Raw genomic sequence first — 16283 nt, forward strand, 5'->3', positions numbered from 1 at the left:
AGAAATGGATTAATACAGCTAAGATTGAGTTTGGACAGCAGAAAAACAGTGTAATTAGGTAAATTTCTCATTGAAACATGTTTTTCAAGTAGACGGTCAATAATTCTCAGAAGAGCTTATGAGGACTTGTAGTGAAAGTGCAGATCCCTGCAGTGATCAAAGACCAGGCTTCAGTCAGTACTGGATGCTCTCTAGACCCTCTGGGCAAAATGACAAGATTAAATGGATGCATGGTCTGTTCTCCTCAAGTTCACATTTTGACTATTATGACTTCTTGGTCATTTATTTTAAATGATATTTAGGCTTTCAGCTTAGACCAGTACATCTGAAAGTATCAAGCTGGACATCATTTTTTACTTCAGTTACATCACTGAAATGCATTAAAAATGCATTTAATACATTTCAGAGTTTAAATAGACTAAGGTCCCTATCCCTCTAACATTGCCTGTGTTTTGTAACAATTTTTTAGTTGTAAATTATGTAAATGTGTAACTTGAATTGCCACAATTTAGTACATTATGTATGCAAAATACAATTACCTCTGTGTGATATCACCTTAACTAGAATGGATGCAACATTTATTTAGGTGCCTGGTGAAAAATGTCAGAATTACTAGTTTAGAACTTACTTAGATATTAGTTGTGAAAAGCAGAATATGAATTTGTTTTGTTAAACTGAAGTCTGATAAGTAATGATGAAACTTTGATTGGATTGAATAAATGTTTAAAGATGAGCATCATGTTTAAAGTTCTTTCAGTTGAATCAAATATCTTTGTAAAAGAGATTAGTTTTACATAGAATTTCTGTTAAAAGATCTTGTGAGAAATTGAGGAAATGACTGTCTTTACAGAATTTATTTTTTCAAAAACTACAGCAGCCCAAGCAATACTGCTTATAATATTGAAATTGATAAATTATCCTTTATTAAATAAATTGATGAAATATTCTAAAATTCTAATGATAAGGAGGAAAAATTATATAAACTTTCAAAAAAGTGAAGGAATATTACAGCAAAAACTGTTTGGTCTTTCATTTTATTTTGTCATTTTGGAAAGGGTTCATTCGATTTCTTTTTCACCCCTCCCATAACATGTCTTAATTCCTAAAAAAACAGATAATTCTTTAGTTGGGCTTTTCTCCATGGTTCTTTTGCCATCTCGTCCTGTATACATGCAGTTCATGAACCATGGGGTTTATCCTTGGTGGAATCTTTGTGATTTTTGTGTAATTGTGTGATTATTTTATATTTGTTGCCACTGTGTTTTTTGTTGATTGTTTTATTTTTATGGCCTAAGTTAGCCTATGTCTTTTAAAAAATGCTCACTAAATTGTGCTAATTAACCATGGCAATTGTGCTATTTTAAATGCCTTAGGGAAGAGGAGAGGTTTTTCCACCCTAACTTGTTGTAGATTTAGGTATGCATTCTTAGGCAGTGTCTGGCTATGCACTGTGTGAGGCCTGTACTCTTGACCAGTGTTGTCTTAAGAAAGCATAAATTGCACAGGACCGGTGATTCCTTGGGCCTTTTAGTGGTGTGATGAGAGCATGATAATGGAAATTTGTTCAAAACACTAACCCAACAAATATAAAACTGATTTCGAACCAAATGGCACTGTATGATTCTTATTTAAATGCAAAGCATTGCTGTCTGACCTTAAACCGTCTATTTTCCCTGGAAGGATGGAGGCAAAAGTACATGAAATACACGAGACTCCGGCATTAGAGCATTCATGAACCAAATGCTTCAAATTTCATGTTTTTTTTTTTCTTTTATTATTTTTTTTGCATGTATTTTATGAAATGAGTTTTTGAAGCGGAGGCATAATGAGGCTGTGTGGTGGGACCGGCTCTGTGCTCTGGGTGTGGGTGGGTGGGTGCGTTTGGAGCCGCCGCGCCGCGTGCGGTAACTAGCCAGTCACACTGCGGCCGTGGGCCCCGTTCTCTGTTGTCCGCAGATGGTGTGGGAGAGCGGCTGCGTGGTCATTGTCATGCTGACGCCTGTCGCTGAGAATGGAGTCAAGCAGAGCTACCACTACTGGCCGGACGAGGGCTCGAACCTCTACCACATTTACGAGGTGCCTATGAGAGACTGCCTATGGGAGTGTCTGTTTGCTTTTTTTTAAATCAGTTTTTTATTAATGTTATTAATTTATCTGCAATCTACCAGATGGTTTTATTGTTGCTTTTCTAGGGTGTTACGTATGATGCAGTCTGGAATCCAAACTAACAGCATGAAATTATGAGTATAATGGCATTAATCATTCTAGTTAGTCATTTTTTTGAACCTTTGCTGGCTTTTTTGTTGTTTCGTTTTTTGTTTTTGCAGGTTACACAACATTTTCATTTCAACCATAAGCAAACTCTGTGTGATGTTGGTAGAAAATTATGTAAGGCTAGCTAAATCTGTCTTTCAGAGTACCCAATCCCAGAGGCTGTTTATATCGGTCATTTCACTTATTGTTCTGTGGGAAATGACCAGTCAATTTCATGTGTTGTTTTTTCAAAACTACAGAAAATTTCAAAATGTTCAGGTTATGTGTAGGCACATAGAGCATCATCTCATTATTCATTGTCCAATGTTATTAGAGGGCAATACTGTGAAGTAGCAGGTTCAAGCACAACTCTCATCCTGTATCTTTGACCAAAAAAATTTACCTTCAAATATATCAGCATAAATACTGCCCAAAACACATTTTTGATAAATGTCAAATTTAATGAACAACTATTTTTAGTTCTAGTTCAGCATGTATGCTCCATTTTCATACACAGAGGCGCTGATACTTGGGTCAGAGCTTATGCAACTCACTTTTTCTCCACTGAAGGTGAACCTGGTGTCGGAGCACATTTGGTGTGAGGACTTTCTGGTGCGGAGTTTCTACCTAAAGAACCTGCAGACAAATGAGACACGCACGGTGACTCAGTTTCACTTCTTGACTTGGCTGAACCAGAATGTTCCGGATTCAGCGAGAACTCTCCTGGACTTCCGCAGGTACAACTGCTTGCAGAGCAGTGGGCAACACCTGCTCAGCAGGGCTTTACTTGCTTTTGGTTTAATCATGTGAAGGCTACAAATCAATTCCTTTGTGAGTGTTTTTTATTGCTTTACCTCTGGTCCTTTTATCCTTTTCTTTTCCTTTGGTAAAACTGTGAATGGTGTTTTAACAAGACCTGTGGCTTCGCACCAATCCTTTCATTGCTGGCTTTCCACCTGTCTCATACCCAATGTCAAATCTCCACATAGTACAACAATCCTTAGCCAAGCATCCCATTAAACACAAATTGTCACTTGCAAAGAAAACTTCAGCAAAGCCAGTGACTGAATTGTTGTAGGCCACTCTAATAAGAATGTAACAGGCCCTCTGGGAAAATTGTAAGACCTGAAATCATCCTCCAAATGTGAATGGACAGCAGTAACAGGAAGTGAGGATGGAACAGCAGTATATAATAAGGTTGACAGGAAATGAGACTGTACAATAATCCATTAGGCTAACAGGAAGTGAGGATGTGCAGCATTACATACCGCTAACAGGAAGTGATAATGCCCTGCACAATATGCCACACGGAGCAGGAAGTTTGAATCTACTGTGCTGTATGTGTTGTGGATAATGGGGAAACAATATTTACCAGGAAACAGGCACCTTAAGATGCTTTCCTGTTTTATATTATGTTGAACAAGGATAGTCACATGAATATTAAGGGCTCTGCAATGTGCAGAGTCTCTGTCCAAATCCAGCCAGTTTTAATGACTACTGCTGTTATAACTGGGCATATATGTGTGGGTAGCAGCTTTGTGTTGCAGAATGTAATGCTTTCACCACTGCACTACCAGCTACCAGCCTTATTAGTTTGACTTCACTTGTACTTGTTTTTTAACAATAGTTATACTGTTTTAAATTATTTCTGCCTACACACACACTCACTCACACATACACACACACAATTTCAGCAAATTGGCATCAGATGAGCTTGTACATCTCATGTTGACACGTCTAATTAAATATTTTCTTAAGCCTATGGGGAGCACATTTGCACTTTAAAGAAAGATTGCTAAGCTAAAGGATAATTAGAGTTACATGCAGGGGCTTTTTAAAGGATAAATTGCGCCTTAATTTCTCTCTGCGTGCTGCAGTGTTTACTAACACAACTCACATTCAAATGAGCGCACTTTTACTTTTTTTTTTTTTTTTTGGCCAGCTAATTAGCGGTTGCCAGTGTCATTTTTGTGATGTTGCAGCTAGTAATATGAGCCCAGTTGCATAGTCACAAAAGTGATCATTGGAAACTGTGACTCTGCAGCCGGGGCCTTGTGGGAAACTTTCCACAGCCTCTAACGACCTTTGACCTTTGCTTGCCCTTGATTTGCATGATGAGTCCTTTTTATTTTACTCTCAGTGAACTAAACATCTGGTTTGTATCAATAATTGCTTGCCTTTATAATAAGTTTTGTTTGTTTGCTTGTTTATTGACTGCTGTCTTGGTGGGTATCTTTGTGATTTCCATTTTGTTTTTGTTAAGGACAAACTTAAAAACATAAATACTTTTGATTCTTAATTCAAGCATTTCAGCAGGAATGTCAAGGACCATATAAAGTCATAATATAAATGATCCTTTAAGTGCAGATTTATTTTGTGGTTTTCTCAAATTAATTTGCTTTGTTTTTTAACGATACATCCTTTTGTATTAATATATAGCCCATTCTTTAGCCCATACTTTTCTCATCCATTAAATATCCCCTAAAACATTTTCATATTTAATTAATTCTTTTGAAATCATTAAAAATTGCATAAAGCTAAGGATTCTTTAGAAATATTGGAAGTACTGTCTCCCTGACATTCCTACTTAATGAGCTTTAAACTAAAAAAAAAAAAAAAAAATCTTATTTCATTTAAGAAAGTGAAAAGTGGACAGAATCCAGTGTAGTGGGTGTCCATGGCAACAGGCAGTTAAGCAAATTAAACTGGTTCCTCTAAAAGGAGTTTTGCCCCCTCGCCATTGTGCAAGTGTGTAACATTGTTAATTGTGCAAGGTTAATGCACTGTGAGTGACAATATGTCACCATGGCATCAATCATTCCTGTAATGGCATGTCCCAATGTAGATTTTAAAATGCTATTCATTTGTTTTAATTGTGGAACATGGACTTTTTTCCTCTTCAAATTATTTTGATTGACATGGGATGGACTGGGGTTCCAGTTTGGCTATTGTTCCTAACATTTTTCAGATGTGCTCTCTTTCAATAAGTAGCCCCTATTTTTTTAAGCATGTAATTGTGGAGAGGAAAAATGAGTATGAATCAGTAAAATAAACATTTTCACTCATTCTCAAATTTAGTTGAAAATATATAGTATATAAATTTTGAAACGTAATATTTATGATTTTTTTTGTATCTGTTTTATTGCAGAAAAGTTAACAAGTGCTACAGAGGTCGGTCTTGTCCAATAATTGTCCATTGCAGGCAAGTATAAAGAAAGACTTTTGTTGTTGAAAGACTATGAAGCGCCATTTATTTGGAGGGATTTACTCATCTATAATGGATGCTAAGTACTGTATAAATAAGTTGTGTAGTAGTGTTAATAAGCAGCTGACATGTATTCATCTATTTCAGTGCCTCAAACACATTGTATATGTTAGTCCTGGAAGCTGGGCCTTTATTGTTTGCTGTTTATCAGAATCCCCATTAGCTGCACACTATAGTGTACGAGCATCACACCAATATCAAAACTGTCCAAAACTGAAAACTCGTAGACTGACATTGATCTGGCTGTTGAAATGACTGTACTGAATTGGGGAGGGGGGGAAACCAAAAAAAAGAAAAAATTGAATAAATCTGACTATATACGTCCTACCTTTGGATGTGAAAATAAAGATACAGGAATGCGTGGGTTTATTTTCGCGATTAGAAAATGGCGGATCATGGAGGGAGAGCCCTCGTAGTTCCTCAGACCAGAGCAAATTTCCCAGTGCCAAACCCGAGATGGTGACCATACTCTTTGATGACTGTATTGTAAGCAAGCCCCCCCAAGCCAAACCCCGAAATCCACACCATCCTTCCAAAATGAAAATCCATCAGAGGCAAAGATGCCTTAACTGGGTATCGGCCGTTGTTGTACAGGAGAGCTTCTGCGCTCGTTGGCTCCTCTGCGATGGGCCCCAGCGTGGGGAGTGTTGAGCGCGCCTCCATTGAGACGCCTGCTCAGTCCAGGCCGGGTGTGGCGCGGCTGGGCCGGCGTGCTCCAGCGGCGGGGGCGTCCGCTCCACCGCGCGGCCCGGCCGTGGAGACGGGGACGAGGCGGCTCTCGGGGGGCTCGCCTCTCAGGCGCGTCGGGCGGTGTAATTGGGCCGCGCGGCTTTTCCCGGGTCGGCGTTCGGCAGCGCCGACGCGTTTGCCGTCGCCCGGAGCGCTGGCCCGAGGAGACAGGCAGGATTTATGAAACCCCGACGCCCGCGCAGCTCTGTCTCCATTAGAGGGACGTGCGCCCCCCGCTTGCAATTAAAAGGCGGGCGGATTTAACGCCTGCGCTCCCCTGAAGAACGCCGCGCGACGCTATCGCTCAGGCGACGGGACAGCCTGCTTTCCAAAACCCATTTTTCCCAGCGTGCTCCCTTAGCTCTCTGTCAACAATTGATTGTTGTTCTTTTTTTTATTTAAATGAAGAAAGGTTATTTCCTTGTTGAATTCTCCTTCATTTTATTAATTTTGTATCAATCAATCCAATCATTTTGGGCATTATCAATATAGAAATTTGTGTTAAATTTAAGCGTGATAATGCTCTGCCATTCTATGCTTTTTGTCATAGAGGTGAAATAAACAGTAGGGGCTGGATTCTGCAAGGCTTCTGTTAATTGCAGATATGAGTGACATGGATAATGCAGACCGGTGTCTGTGTCTGAAATTGGTTCTGTGAGCAGCGAGCCCTTTGAAAACAAGACAATTATATTTACTCACAGAGAACAGTCAACAACAGACATTATTTTTAAAATCTGAAATGAGCAATTTGTTTGCTGTTAAGAGAAAAGCAGTACTAGGTTGTAAAAAGCCATTGTTTAAAAGGCTTGTGTGTGTTTTTTTTTTTTCAGTCATGCTAATGGTGTTTTTCTCTCATTACTTGCAGTGATGGTGCTGGAAGAAGTGGAACGTATATTCTGATTGACATGGTTCTCAACAAGATGGCTAAAGGTGGGAGTCGAAAAGGCTTTTTTTCATTCCTTATGCTTGTATGGAGATGTTACCATGGCAACAATAAAGCCTCAATTTTCAGTAGGTCTCGCAATGCATTCGAGGTTGACTGAAGCCTTCTCTGAATGCTCAATGGATGAGGAAGAAGGAGGTGCATTAGAAACTGGAGTAAATTATTTAAATAATTCAGACCTTTGATGGGCATTCAGTTCCTATTGTTTTAATGTGCGCACTTGTAATTCTGCTAATTTGGTTTATTAATAACAATGAATATTATTTAGGTAAGAAAATGAAAATAGAAGGCACTGTATGTCAGAATAATATTTTTAAAGATTAATTCAAAATATACTACTCACAACGCTGACAAGTAAAATGATGAGAATTGATTCCTATGAGTACTATAGGCTTTCTGGTTGCATAGGTGCATGTTTGGATGTGTGTGTTTCTGTGTTACATACACACACACACATATATATATATAAATTACATATAATTTATTTGACTGTGTAATACCAGGCTGTGTCACTTTTTGATTCCAGAAGCAGCCTTAGTTTTTGCATAATGCAGAATAAATCATGTGAAACTAGCCAGGGAAACAAAAGCAGACCCCATCCCACCGACCCCCCTGGGGAAGGTCACCCATTTATTTGTTCTTGACCTGTTCCCCTTTTTTGCCTATAGTGTGTATGATTTGAAATCTCCTGACCGCTGCAGTGGCTCTGGTCTTAATGAAAGATCAAAGGGCAGAGCGGCCATCTTAACCCCGCTGGGAGGGGCTTTCCCAGGCTGTCTAAAGGTTTTGTTCTGATAGGAATCTGGGCCTGGCCTGCCAGTCCCGCTCCTCTTTGTCTGGGCTTAGAAGTGTGAGGCCCAGGTTGGAGCTCCAGCATGATCAAAGCCCTGTAGCCTCGACACAAAATCATTCTCCCCTCTCGTTTTTTTTTTTTTCCATCCCTTTTCTTGATGAATGAATTGTAAATTACTCAAGAATGCCATTTTTCCCCCCAAAAGCCCCCTTTTCTTGTAGAGCGTTCCCTCTAACTTGAGAGTCCAACACGTCTTTAACATGAAAGTGTAAGAGTACTTTCAGAACGGGCCCAGCTGCGTTACCAGCGACTGCTTGGCTCTTTCAAAACGCTCTCTCCGAGGACGAAGGCTTTCTCTCCTATTTTCTTGAGGAGATTTTTTTTTTTGTCAGTGAATCTCAAATGAGTCATTATGTCCTCATTCTTCCACCGGTTTATTAGAATAGTTTGGTTGTTTAAGTCGTTCAGAGCAAAGGTGGAAAAGAGTTTTAATCAGGAAGCCCAGAGCATGAATTTTTATCATAGTGTTCGCCATTCAGCTGTTGCTATTGAAGCATTGTGTTCATTTAACTGTATAATATGCTTCTGGTAATCAGCGTTAGACTTGAGAAAATTGTGTTGTAAGGAAAAAATGAAAGTGAAGAAAATTGTATCAAATGGCCTTTTCAGTTATTTGTTCCAAAGTTCATTATTTTTCAATCCACGCGGTCGAATTCACTCAAATGCGTCTGCGGTATTTATTTATATATATATACCGCAGAAGATGTATTTGTCACTCACCGGGGTTTCGCCGGGGTCTTTGTTTGTCTCTTTTTCGCGAAAGATAAATGAAATTTTGCGCCGCGCGCTCCCGAGCGACAGGGCTGCATTGTGGCCTGTCCATTCGTCTCGGGCCCCGATGGCGGCCATCTTCCCCTTGACACGGGCATTTGTTAAGTGGGGGCCTGGGGAGCCCAGTGCCAGTTCCGTGCCCCCGCAGGGGCCGGAGCCTTCCATTGCTGGTCTGGGAACAGTGCCATGTGGGTCTGGAACTCCGCTCATCCTTATCCCGATTCGGGAACAGCTTGTGTCCTGCCCCTCCTTATCTTTCTGTTCCCCGAACAGTCCTCTAAGATGCTGTTTCCCAAAACTTTTCATCAGAGAGCCAAAAAACAGCGAGGAAATGCCAAGTTCATTAAACGTTTGAAACCGCCAAGATCATTAAGCGCCTTTTTTTGTTGCCCTATTCGGTTTTCATTGTTAATCCATCATGAGGGGCAATTCAGCTGATGAAAAAACCCCTCCCATTTGTAATTTGTTATAGCAGTAATGATAACTCGATTAGGAGAAACAGGATGATAAATATTTGCTCTGTAATGTATTCTGAAGCTCTTTTATTGCATAAGTCATTTATTTATTTCAGCTTTCATTAATCCTCAACCGGGAGAGCCCATGGGATGCCATTTTGAGAACTCCTACTCAATAACAGTCACATACCCTGGTCAGCCCAGATTGCTTAGTGCTGTGTAGATGCACTGCTTTCATGGCGCATGTATTGATTTGTTGCAAGTATCTTTTGCTTTTTTCACAAACTGACACAGAATATTGAATTGCATCATCTGACAACAAGAACCTTTAAGAAAGAAAGCCGAACAAAAAAAAAAAGTGTTTTTCCCTTTTGTTGCACTTTTTCGAGCAGACTACAGAAAGGGTTGGCGGCGGACTGCTGCCAAGCCTTTGGAGGGGCGAGTGTAATAATTTTCAATCTCTGCACAGGTCCAAAGGGAGCAGCGAGCGGGAGACTGGCAGATGCAGGCTGGATTATCTGCAGCTTTGAACTTAGTCCAATTTGCGATTTGTTGCAGGTGCTAAAGAGATTGATATTGCTGCTACGCTGGAGCACTTGAGGGACCAGAGGCCTGGTATGGTCCAGACAAAGGTACTGTCCTCATCCCCACTGGGAGGGCTAATGGATGTTTCTGTGGGGGAGGGAAGGGTTGGGATGGGGAGGGCCTCACACCCTTTAAATCAAGCCAGCCATCGTTGTGCGTTATGGGTGAGCCATTTGTTCTTCAGTTGCTGCAACACTAGGTCAGATCTGTCCCGAGCTAGGTGAGCAGGTTGGAATTTTAAAACATATTGTTCAGGTGAAATGCAAATTTTTAAATATATTTGGTATTTTGTGTGAAATGATTGCCCCAACCTGCACAACACATGCAGGAGGGTTTCCCAATGATGTCATTTTTTTTCTCCTTCACGTGTCTGTTCAGAAAAAAATGGCAAATTCTTTGCTGGAGCAGGCGGTACACAGGTGCCAGAATAAATATGCTAATGTACTCCTGAGCTGTTCACCTCAAGGGCCCTGCAAAGTCACACATGCCCTGCAAGAGGCTGCTGAAGAGTCATTTAGAATGTCGCGCAAGTTTAAAGCAATAATTTGCTACACATTTTAATATGTCACTCGGTGGTACCGCGCTTGCAATAGCATAATTGAGCAATATCGGATCCCTGTGTAATCTAAAACTTGGCCTCGGTACTGACTTGAAAACAGTAATCAGAATTAGCGTTCAGAGAAATTGCCGTCTCCTTGTCAGTAGGAGGGTAGTTCTGAAACAGGCGAAGCTGCTGGCTTTGGGCTTGTTGTCAAAGGCACATTTGTGTCTGTGCTCTGCTGACCACAAAGGCTTTTGGAGATATATCTGAGGAGCAAAGCTGGAAAGACAAGCTGCAAATTTGTGTAGTGCTTTGTGTCTGGGTCTGTGCGTTTGTGTGCTTTTGTATTTGTGTGTTTTCTTGTGTGTGTGCGTGCGCGTGAGCGTGTGCAGGCGTGTGTGTGAGTGTGTGCATGTGCATATGCGCAGGCGTGTGTGTGAGTGTGTGCATGTGCATATGCGCACGTGGGTGTGTGCACGTGTGTATGTTTATGTGTGTGTGTTAGTGTGTGTTAGTGTGCGCGTGTGTGTATGTGTGAGTGTGTGTGCGCACATGTGTATGTGCGTGCCTGCATGTGTGTGTGCATGTGCGCATGTGTGCGTGCGTGTATGCGTGTGTTAGTGTGCGCATGTGTATGCGTGCGTGTGTGCGCATGTGTGTGCGTGTGTGCCTGCATGCGTGTGCACATGTGTGTGTGCATGCGTGCGTGCATTCAGTTTTCTTCTCTCCTTGCCCTCTGAAGTCCCTGCTGATTTCTGAGCTCATCTTTTCCACCGCGCTACTTTTTAAAAGTGGCTAATTCATTTATCCAGACGATCGTGTGGCGAATCTCGCACGTGTGACTGTATGGCAGCAGGGCTCCCTCCAGAGAATTTGTCTTGATGGGTTTAAACAAACCAGCCACTCCAGCCACTGAATACAAATGCTTTCAGAGTCATTTAAGACTGTCCATTAAAAGTCAGCTAGGAAATGTCAATTACGTCAAATGCTTGGGCAGAGTCAGACTGCGTCACTTGGTGAATGCCATTCGTGTCTGCTGAGATGGCAGTACGGTTTGGACCAATTACACAAAGACTGTGTGATTTACCCCAGCCTCCATTGTTTTTAAAATACGTACCCAGGAGCAGGACTGACGGAGCCAAAATGAGTCAGTGACTTGGGGCAGAAGTATCTGGTAGTACCTGTAGTGTCATTTTTAGCATGTTACTTCACATTTCATTTTATTCATTTGGCAGGTGCTCTTATCCAGTGCAGTTTGGAGTGTGGGAGCAACAGCAGAGCAAACACCTTTTCTATATCAGAAATTGTGTCAGACCTGCCTAACAACCTGACTTTCCACAGCACGTGAAAATGCAACAGCCCAAAAGTGCAATTTAACTATGCTAACCAAAACACTAAAGCACTAAATACTACAAACTACATCCATAACAAGCCACAAGTAGAGAAATATAAAACCATAGGAATGTAACCTGAATCAATAAAAATAACACTTAAATTATTCAATTATTACGCACGGTGGGTGTGAATGGGTGGTAAACCAGGATGCAGTCCTCAGTCTGCGTCTGCTGTCCCGCCCACTTTGTGCAGTCTTCTCCGGCCAGTGCAGGCCAGACGGATGCTTGTGACTGGCAGTAAGTTGCTCTTGGATTGTAGCGTATTGCTGTGGGTTTCTCCGTGGTTTTCAGGGAGAGTGCTGGTTGTCTTGTAAGTAAATTGTAAACCTGTATGTAGTGGAGAACTATCCATAAATCTCAAATAACTGGGTGTTTCAACCAGTGTCTCTAAGAATTCTCTTTGTCATAAAACCATTGAAATACACTTAAAATGCCTCTTGATGGGTTTCCCCAATACAGAATTTTTATTTTATAATAATCTATGGCAGCAAGTCTCTTTATACAATTTTTACAAATATGTACAAATAAAAAAAAGACTCCCTGTGGTCCCTGTGGTGTTTGAGTTTTGACTCCCCCTTGTGGCTAAAACTACACAGCTATTCCACAGGCAGGCAGCCCCACATGAGCGTCACAGGATGCAAGGCTAAACGTGAATGTAATTATGAAGTGTATGGTGCATGGAACATTGATGCATTGATGGTTACTCATTTATGTGCGTGTGTGTGTGTGTGTGTGAGTGAGACCGTGTGTGTGTCTGCATGAGTACGCTTTTGTTCTTTGCATGCATGTGTGCATGTATGCTTCGCCCCCCTTTCATTTTCCCACTGAAATTAATTTTGCGTCTATTTATTTTAGAGTGTAATTCAACCATTTAGCAAGTAAAACTAAAAAAAAAAAAATCACCACTTCTCATGGAGTCCTTTTTAGCCACTGAAGGTTAGTGCCTTTCTCCACAGAAAGGCTCACACATACTTGACACAAATAGGGACACTAATTTTACCTTTCATTTACCTAAGTCATTCATTAAATAGAGCTGACAGTGCTATTTGCTGAAGAGTTAACTTCTCCAGCTTTTAGCAGGTTTAATGAAAGAGTGAGTGCTTTCTAAATAGTGCTGCTTGACTGGTTTGAATACTGAGATGCATGTATTTGCCCTTTCCTATTTAAACAGAATACTCAGGACTCTACGGAGCTAAACATTGATTGTTCAGATTGTAATTTGTAGAATACATGTAGCGATAAATATATGCCCAGTAATAGTTTATTTCTATCTCTGTACCAGCCATTAGATTTAGTCTCTTTCTGCGCAATGGTAAATGTCAATTGGCTTTTATCTTGGCGACTCTTAAACTTTTTTTTTTTTTTTTTCAAAACGCCTACCTCCCGTGCATATATTTCAAGGCCCACGGCAGGAACGAGGGGAGGGATATTTTCAAACGGTAGCTTCAGGAGGGTTTTAAGAAAGATTGATTGGTGCCAGAACCCTTGTGCGGAGATACGCAGTGACTCACACTTGAAAGGGTGATGAATCAGACCCTATTTAAAGACAGCACAGTCCCCTCTGCCACTTATGACAGTACATTTTGTGATGGGCATGTTACACATATCTGCTCAATGTAGGGCAATCAGTGGAGTTTCACCTCTCCGCTTCCCCGGCGAAGACTGCGTAGGTTTGAATGCTGCTCATTTATAAATAAATCACAGTGAGCATTTAAACTGTGCGGGGCAATCATTCCTGCACTCAAGCCTTTTTTATTTATTTTCACCTGTTGATATTCTGTGACAGGATGTGAGCATGTTCGACTTTTCAAAAAGCCTGGGTCCCAATTTGATGTGTTGCAGAGTATGGTGCGCTGTTACAGGATCAGCTTTCTCCTGTCCATGTCTTACCCTTATGAATTATGAGTTAAAAGACAAAACTGATTCTAGATCAGCACTCCTACTCTGAGACTATATATATTTGAGTTCAGAATGAGAGAAATCTCAGCACTTCATATTTCTCTCCAGGCCCCATCACTGGAATTTCTATATGGCATGAAATCATCTCCCTTTTATGTGAGAAATACACCATTTGATATCGGCTTTTGATATCAGCACTTTCTTAGCTTGCTGCAATGCTTTTTGAAATATTTCCTTTGATATAACTCTGGTTTCATTCTGTGCCAGTTCTCTTTTAGATATGAATGTTTTGCTTCAATGGTACGAACACTGTAAACACATATTTGCCTGTTTATTTTTGCATTGATCTGTTGTCCCAGTGCCCTGTATCCCAGTATCATGTTGAGCAAGCACACAGTTTAGCGTGATATATAACATAAATTAGGTATCATTTATCTTTGATATCAACCAGTTTTCGGTAGTCAGGCTATAATTTGAGAATATTGCTTGTAAGTGGAATGATGCTTTGATATCAGGATGAGCAGTGAACATGAAACAGACATTTGAAACATGTGTAAGCTTATGATGTCAAGAATAATATCCTAACCGCAAAGATAAAATTAATGATATTTTTTATTGTGGTATCAGTAAGAAAATATTTTGTTCAAAATTACAAAGCAAACTTTGTAAAACTTTTAAGGACATGTTTTGTAACCGCCACCGCATGTTTATATCCAGTAAGCTGACTAGCATGTCTTTCTGATGAGAGCACTATCTCCAGATAATGGTTTGATATCAAGATCTGCTGTCATTGATATCAAAGAAAATGTAGCACATAGCAAGACACCAAAAGTCAATATCACCTAAAGCCAGCTAATCAATGTAAATGAATGTGATTGACTAAATATATTAAAATAAAGAATTGATATGGAAGAAGGAAAGGCTGATGCGGGGGGTGATCAAATGAAATAACTTGCCATGTCACTGGCCACTGTTGTGGCGTGAGAAAGGGACCCGGCTGTGTGCAGAGGTCAAAGGTTACTTTCCACCCGTCAGTCCCCCCTTGCCCCGTTTTATTGGGAACTGAGAATTGGGTTTGACTTAAAAGAATGGGGGAAAGTTGTGTGTGGGGGTTAAAGTTGGTATTAAGGAGCAGCTGGCCTGCTCTGCTGAATGGTATGCAAATGGCCGGCAGTGTCGTGCTCACCAGAAGCAGGCAGTGAAACCTGTCCTCTCCTCTGCCTCTCTCCCCAGGAGCAGTTTGAGTTTGCACTGACAGCTGTTGCAGAGGAGGTGAACGCCATTCTCAAAGCGCTTCCACAATGAAAGACGCAAGCTGTCCCTCGCTCCCATGACGACCGCTCCTGGCCCTTTCTTCTGCCGTCTCCGTCTTTGTGAATGTCGTAGCAGAAACGTGACCTGATCTTAACCGTGTCGTAATCTGTTAGAAGCGTTTCAGTGCTGGTAATGAAAACTATTTTCACAGATATAAAAGTGTTTCTCTATTGTAAATGGAATAAATATAATGAGTATCGGAACCTTGGTTTTTAGGTGTGTGCATATTACATCATAAATTGGGTCGAGTCAATTATTTAGACTGGTGCAGCTTCAGGAAATTGTAATGACTTTAGCAATTTTTAACCTTTGGTCTTAAACCATTATACTCTTGGTTATACTAATGAACTCTGTACCTTATTGTGTGTCATTGGCTATAACTGTTATGTACAGTGGGCTGTGTGTGCTGATGGGCTAGTTTTAGAGATGTATAAGAACATGAACTATTTGCAGCCATCACTGCATTCATTTAAATTTGGTGACAAATAGCGAAACCTCAGTAACAACAAAATTATCAAGCAATATGCAGTTAGCCAAGATAATCAGGATTTTAGAAAAGTGATTTATATGAATTTTCACATACCAGGTTATATCTTTCATCAGTGTGACCCATGTATAATTATTGAAATAACCCTATGTACAAATTCATCCATTCAGTGGTATGAAAAACAGGTTCCATAAATTGTACAATGAGAATAATCTTTTGTGTGTAAATAGCGTAATTCCACCTGATTAAAAATAAACCTCCATCATGGTTTATTCATGCCATTATCCTGCTACAGTTCTCTGCTTATTCTTCATTCTTCCAAGGGGCGCAGGCTTCACAGAAATAATGCTGTGTTGTTTCACTGTTCACTGAAGCTCCTTGGCATCCTACTGGACTTATTTTTCACCAGTGTACCATATTATAATGCCTACGCCAACATAGCTATTATTTTACGAACGTGCTTTGATTTCCATGATAAATCAGTGCTAGGCCCTTGTTTGAATTCTCTTATCATTGTAGTGCACCATAGTTTGATTCAGATTATTGCTACTGTAATATTGCTTATATCACAGTTGCAATAGTGACCATGCACACGAGAAGGCGAAATGCATACAGTATACTGTACATGTGAGTTGTAATTTTCACCAAATAAACACACCCTGCTACAGTAAGCATCATATTAGCACAGGATCAGCTGGAGGCAATCTGCGTTAATCAAAATGACTGTAAATGCCAACTTGTAAGCAGCCAGCAACAGTCATTTAATGTGCGGCTAATTAAGTACTTTTGTAGGG

At 40.6% G+C, this 16283-nt stretch overlaps 1 protein-coding gene across 2 annotated transcripts in view; it reads left to right on the top strand.

Annotated features, from left to right (window-relative positions):
- Nucleotides 1-15773, top strand: part of ptprn2 (protein tyrosine phosphatase receptor type N2) — a 218206-nt gene extending 202433 nt beyond the window's left edge. For both annotated transcript variants that reach the window (XM_064332770.1, XM_064332769.1), the window contains 6 exons: nucleotides 1957-2076; nucleotides 2824-2990; nucleotides 5402-5455; nucleotides 7113-7177; nucleotides 9828-9901; nucleotides 14922-15773. In XM_064332770.1, coding sequence (XP_064188840.1) covers nucleotides 1957-2076; nucleotides 2824-2990; nucleotides 5402-5455; nucleotides 7113-7177; nucleotides 9828-9901; nucleotides 14922-14993 — 552 coding nt within the window. In that variant the 3' untranslated portion in view covers nucleotides 14994-15773. The remainder of the gene's footprint in view (nucleotides 1-1956; nucleotides 2077-2823; nucleotides 2991-5401; nucleotides 5456-7112; nucleotides 7178-9827; nucleotides 9902-14921) is intronic.
- The last annotated feature ends 510 nt before the right edge of the window (nucleotides 15774-16283 follow it).

Source organism: Anguilla rostrata, chromosome 4 (assembly GCF_018555375.3).
Source record: "Anguilla rostrata isolate EN2019 chromosome 4, ASM1855537v3, whole genome shotgun sequence".
Lineage (NCBI taxonomy): Eukaryota > Metazoa > Chordata > Actinopteri > Anguilliformes > Anguillidae > Anguilla > Anguilla rostrata.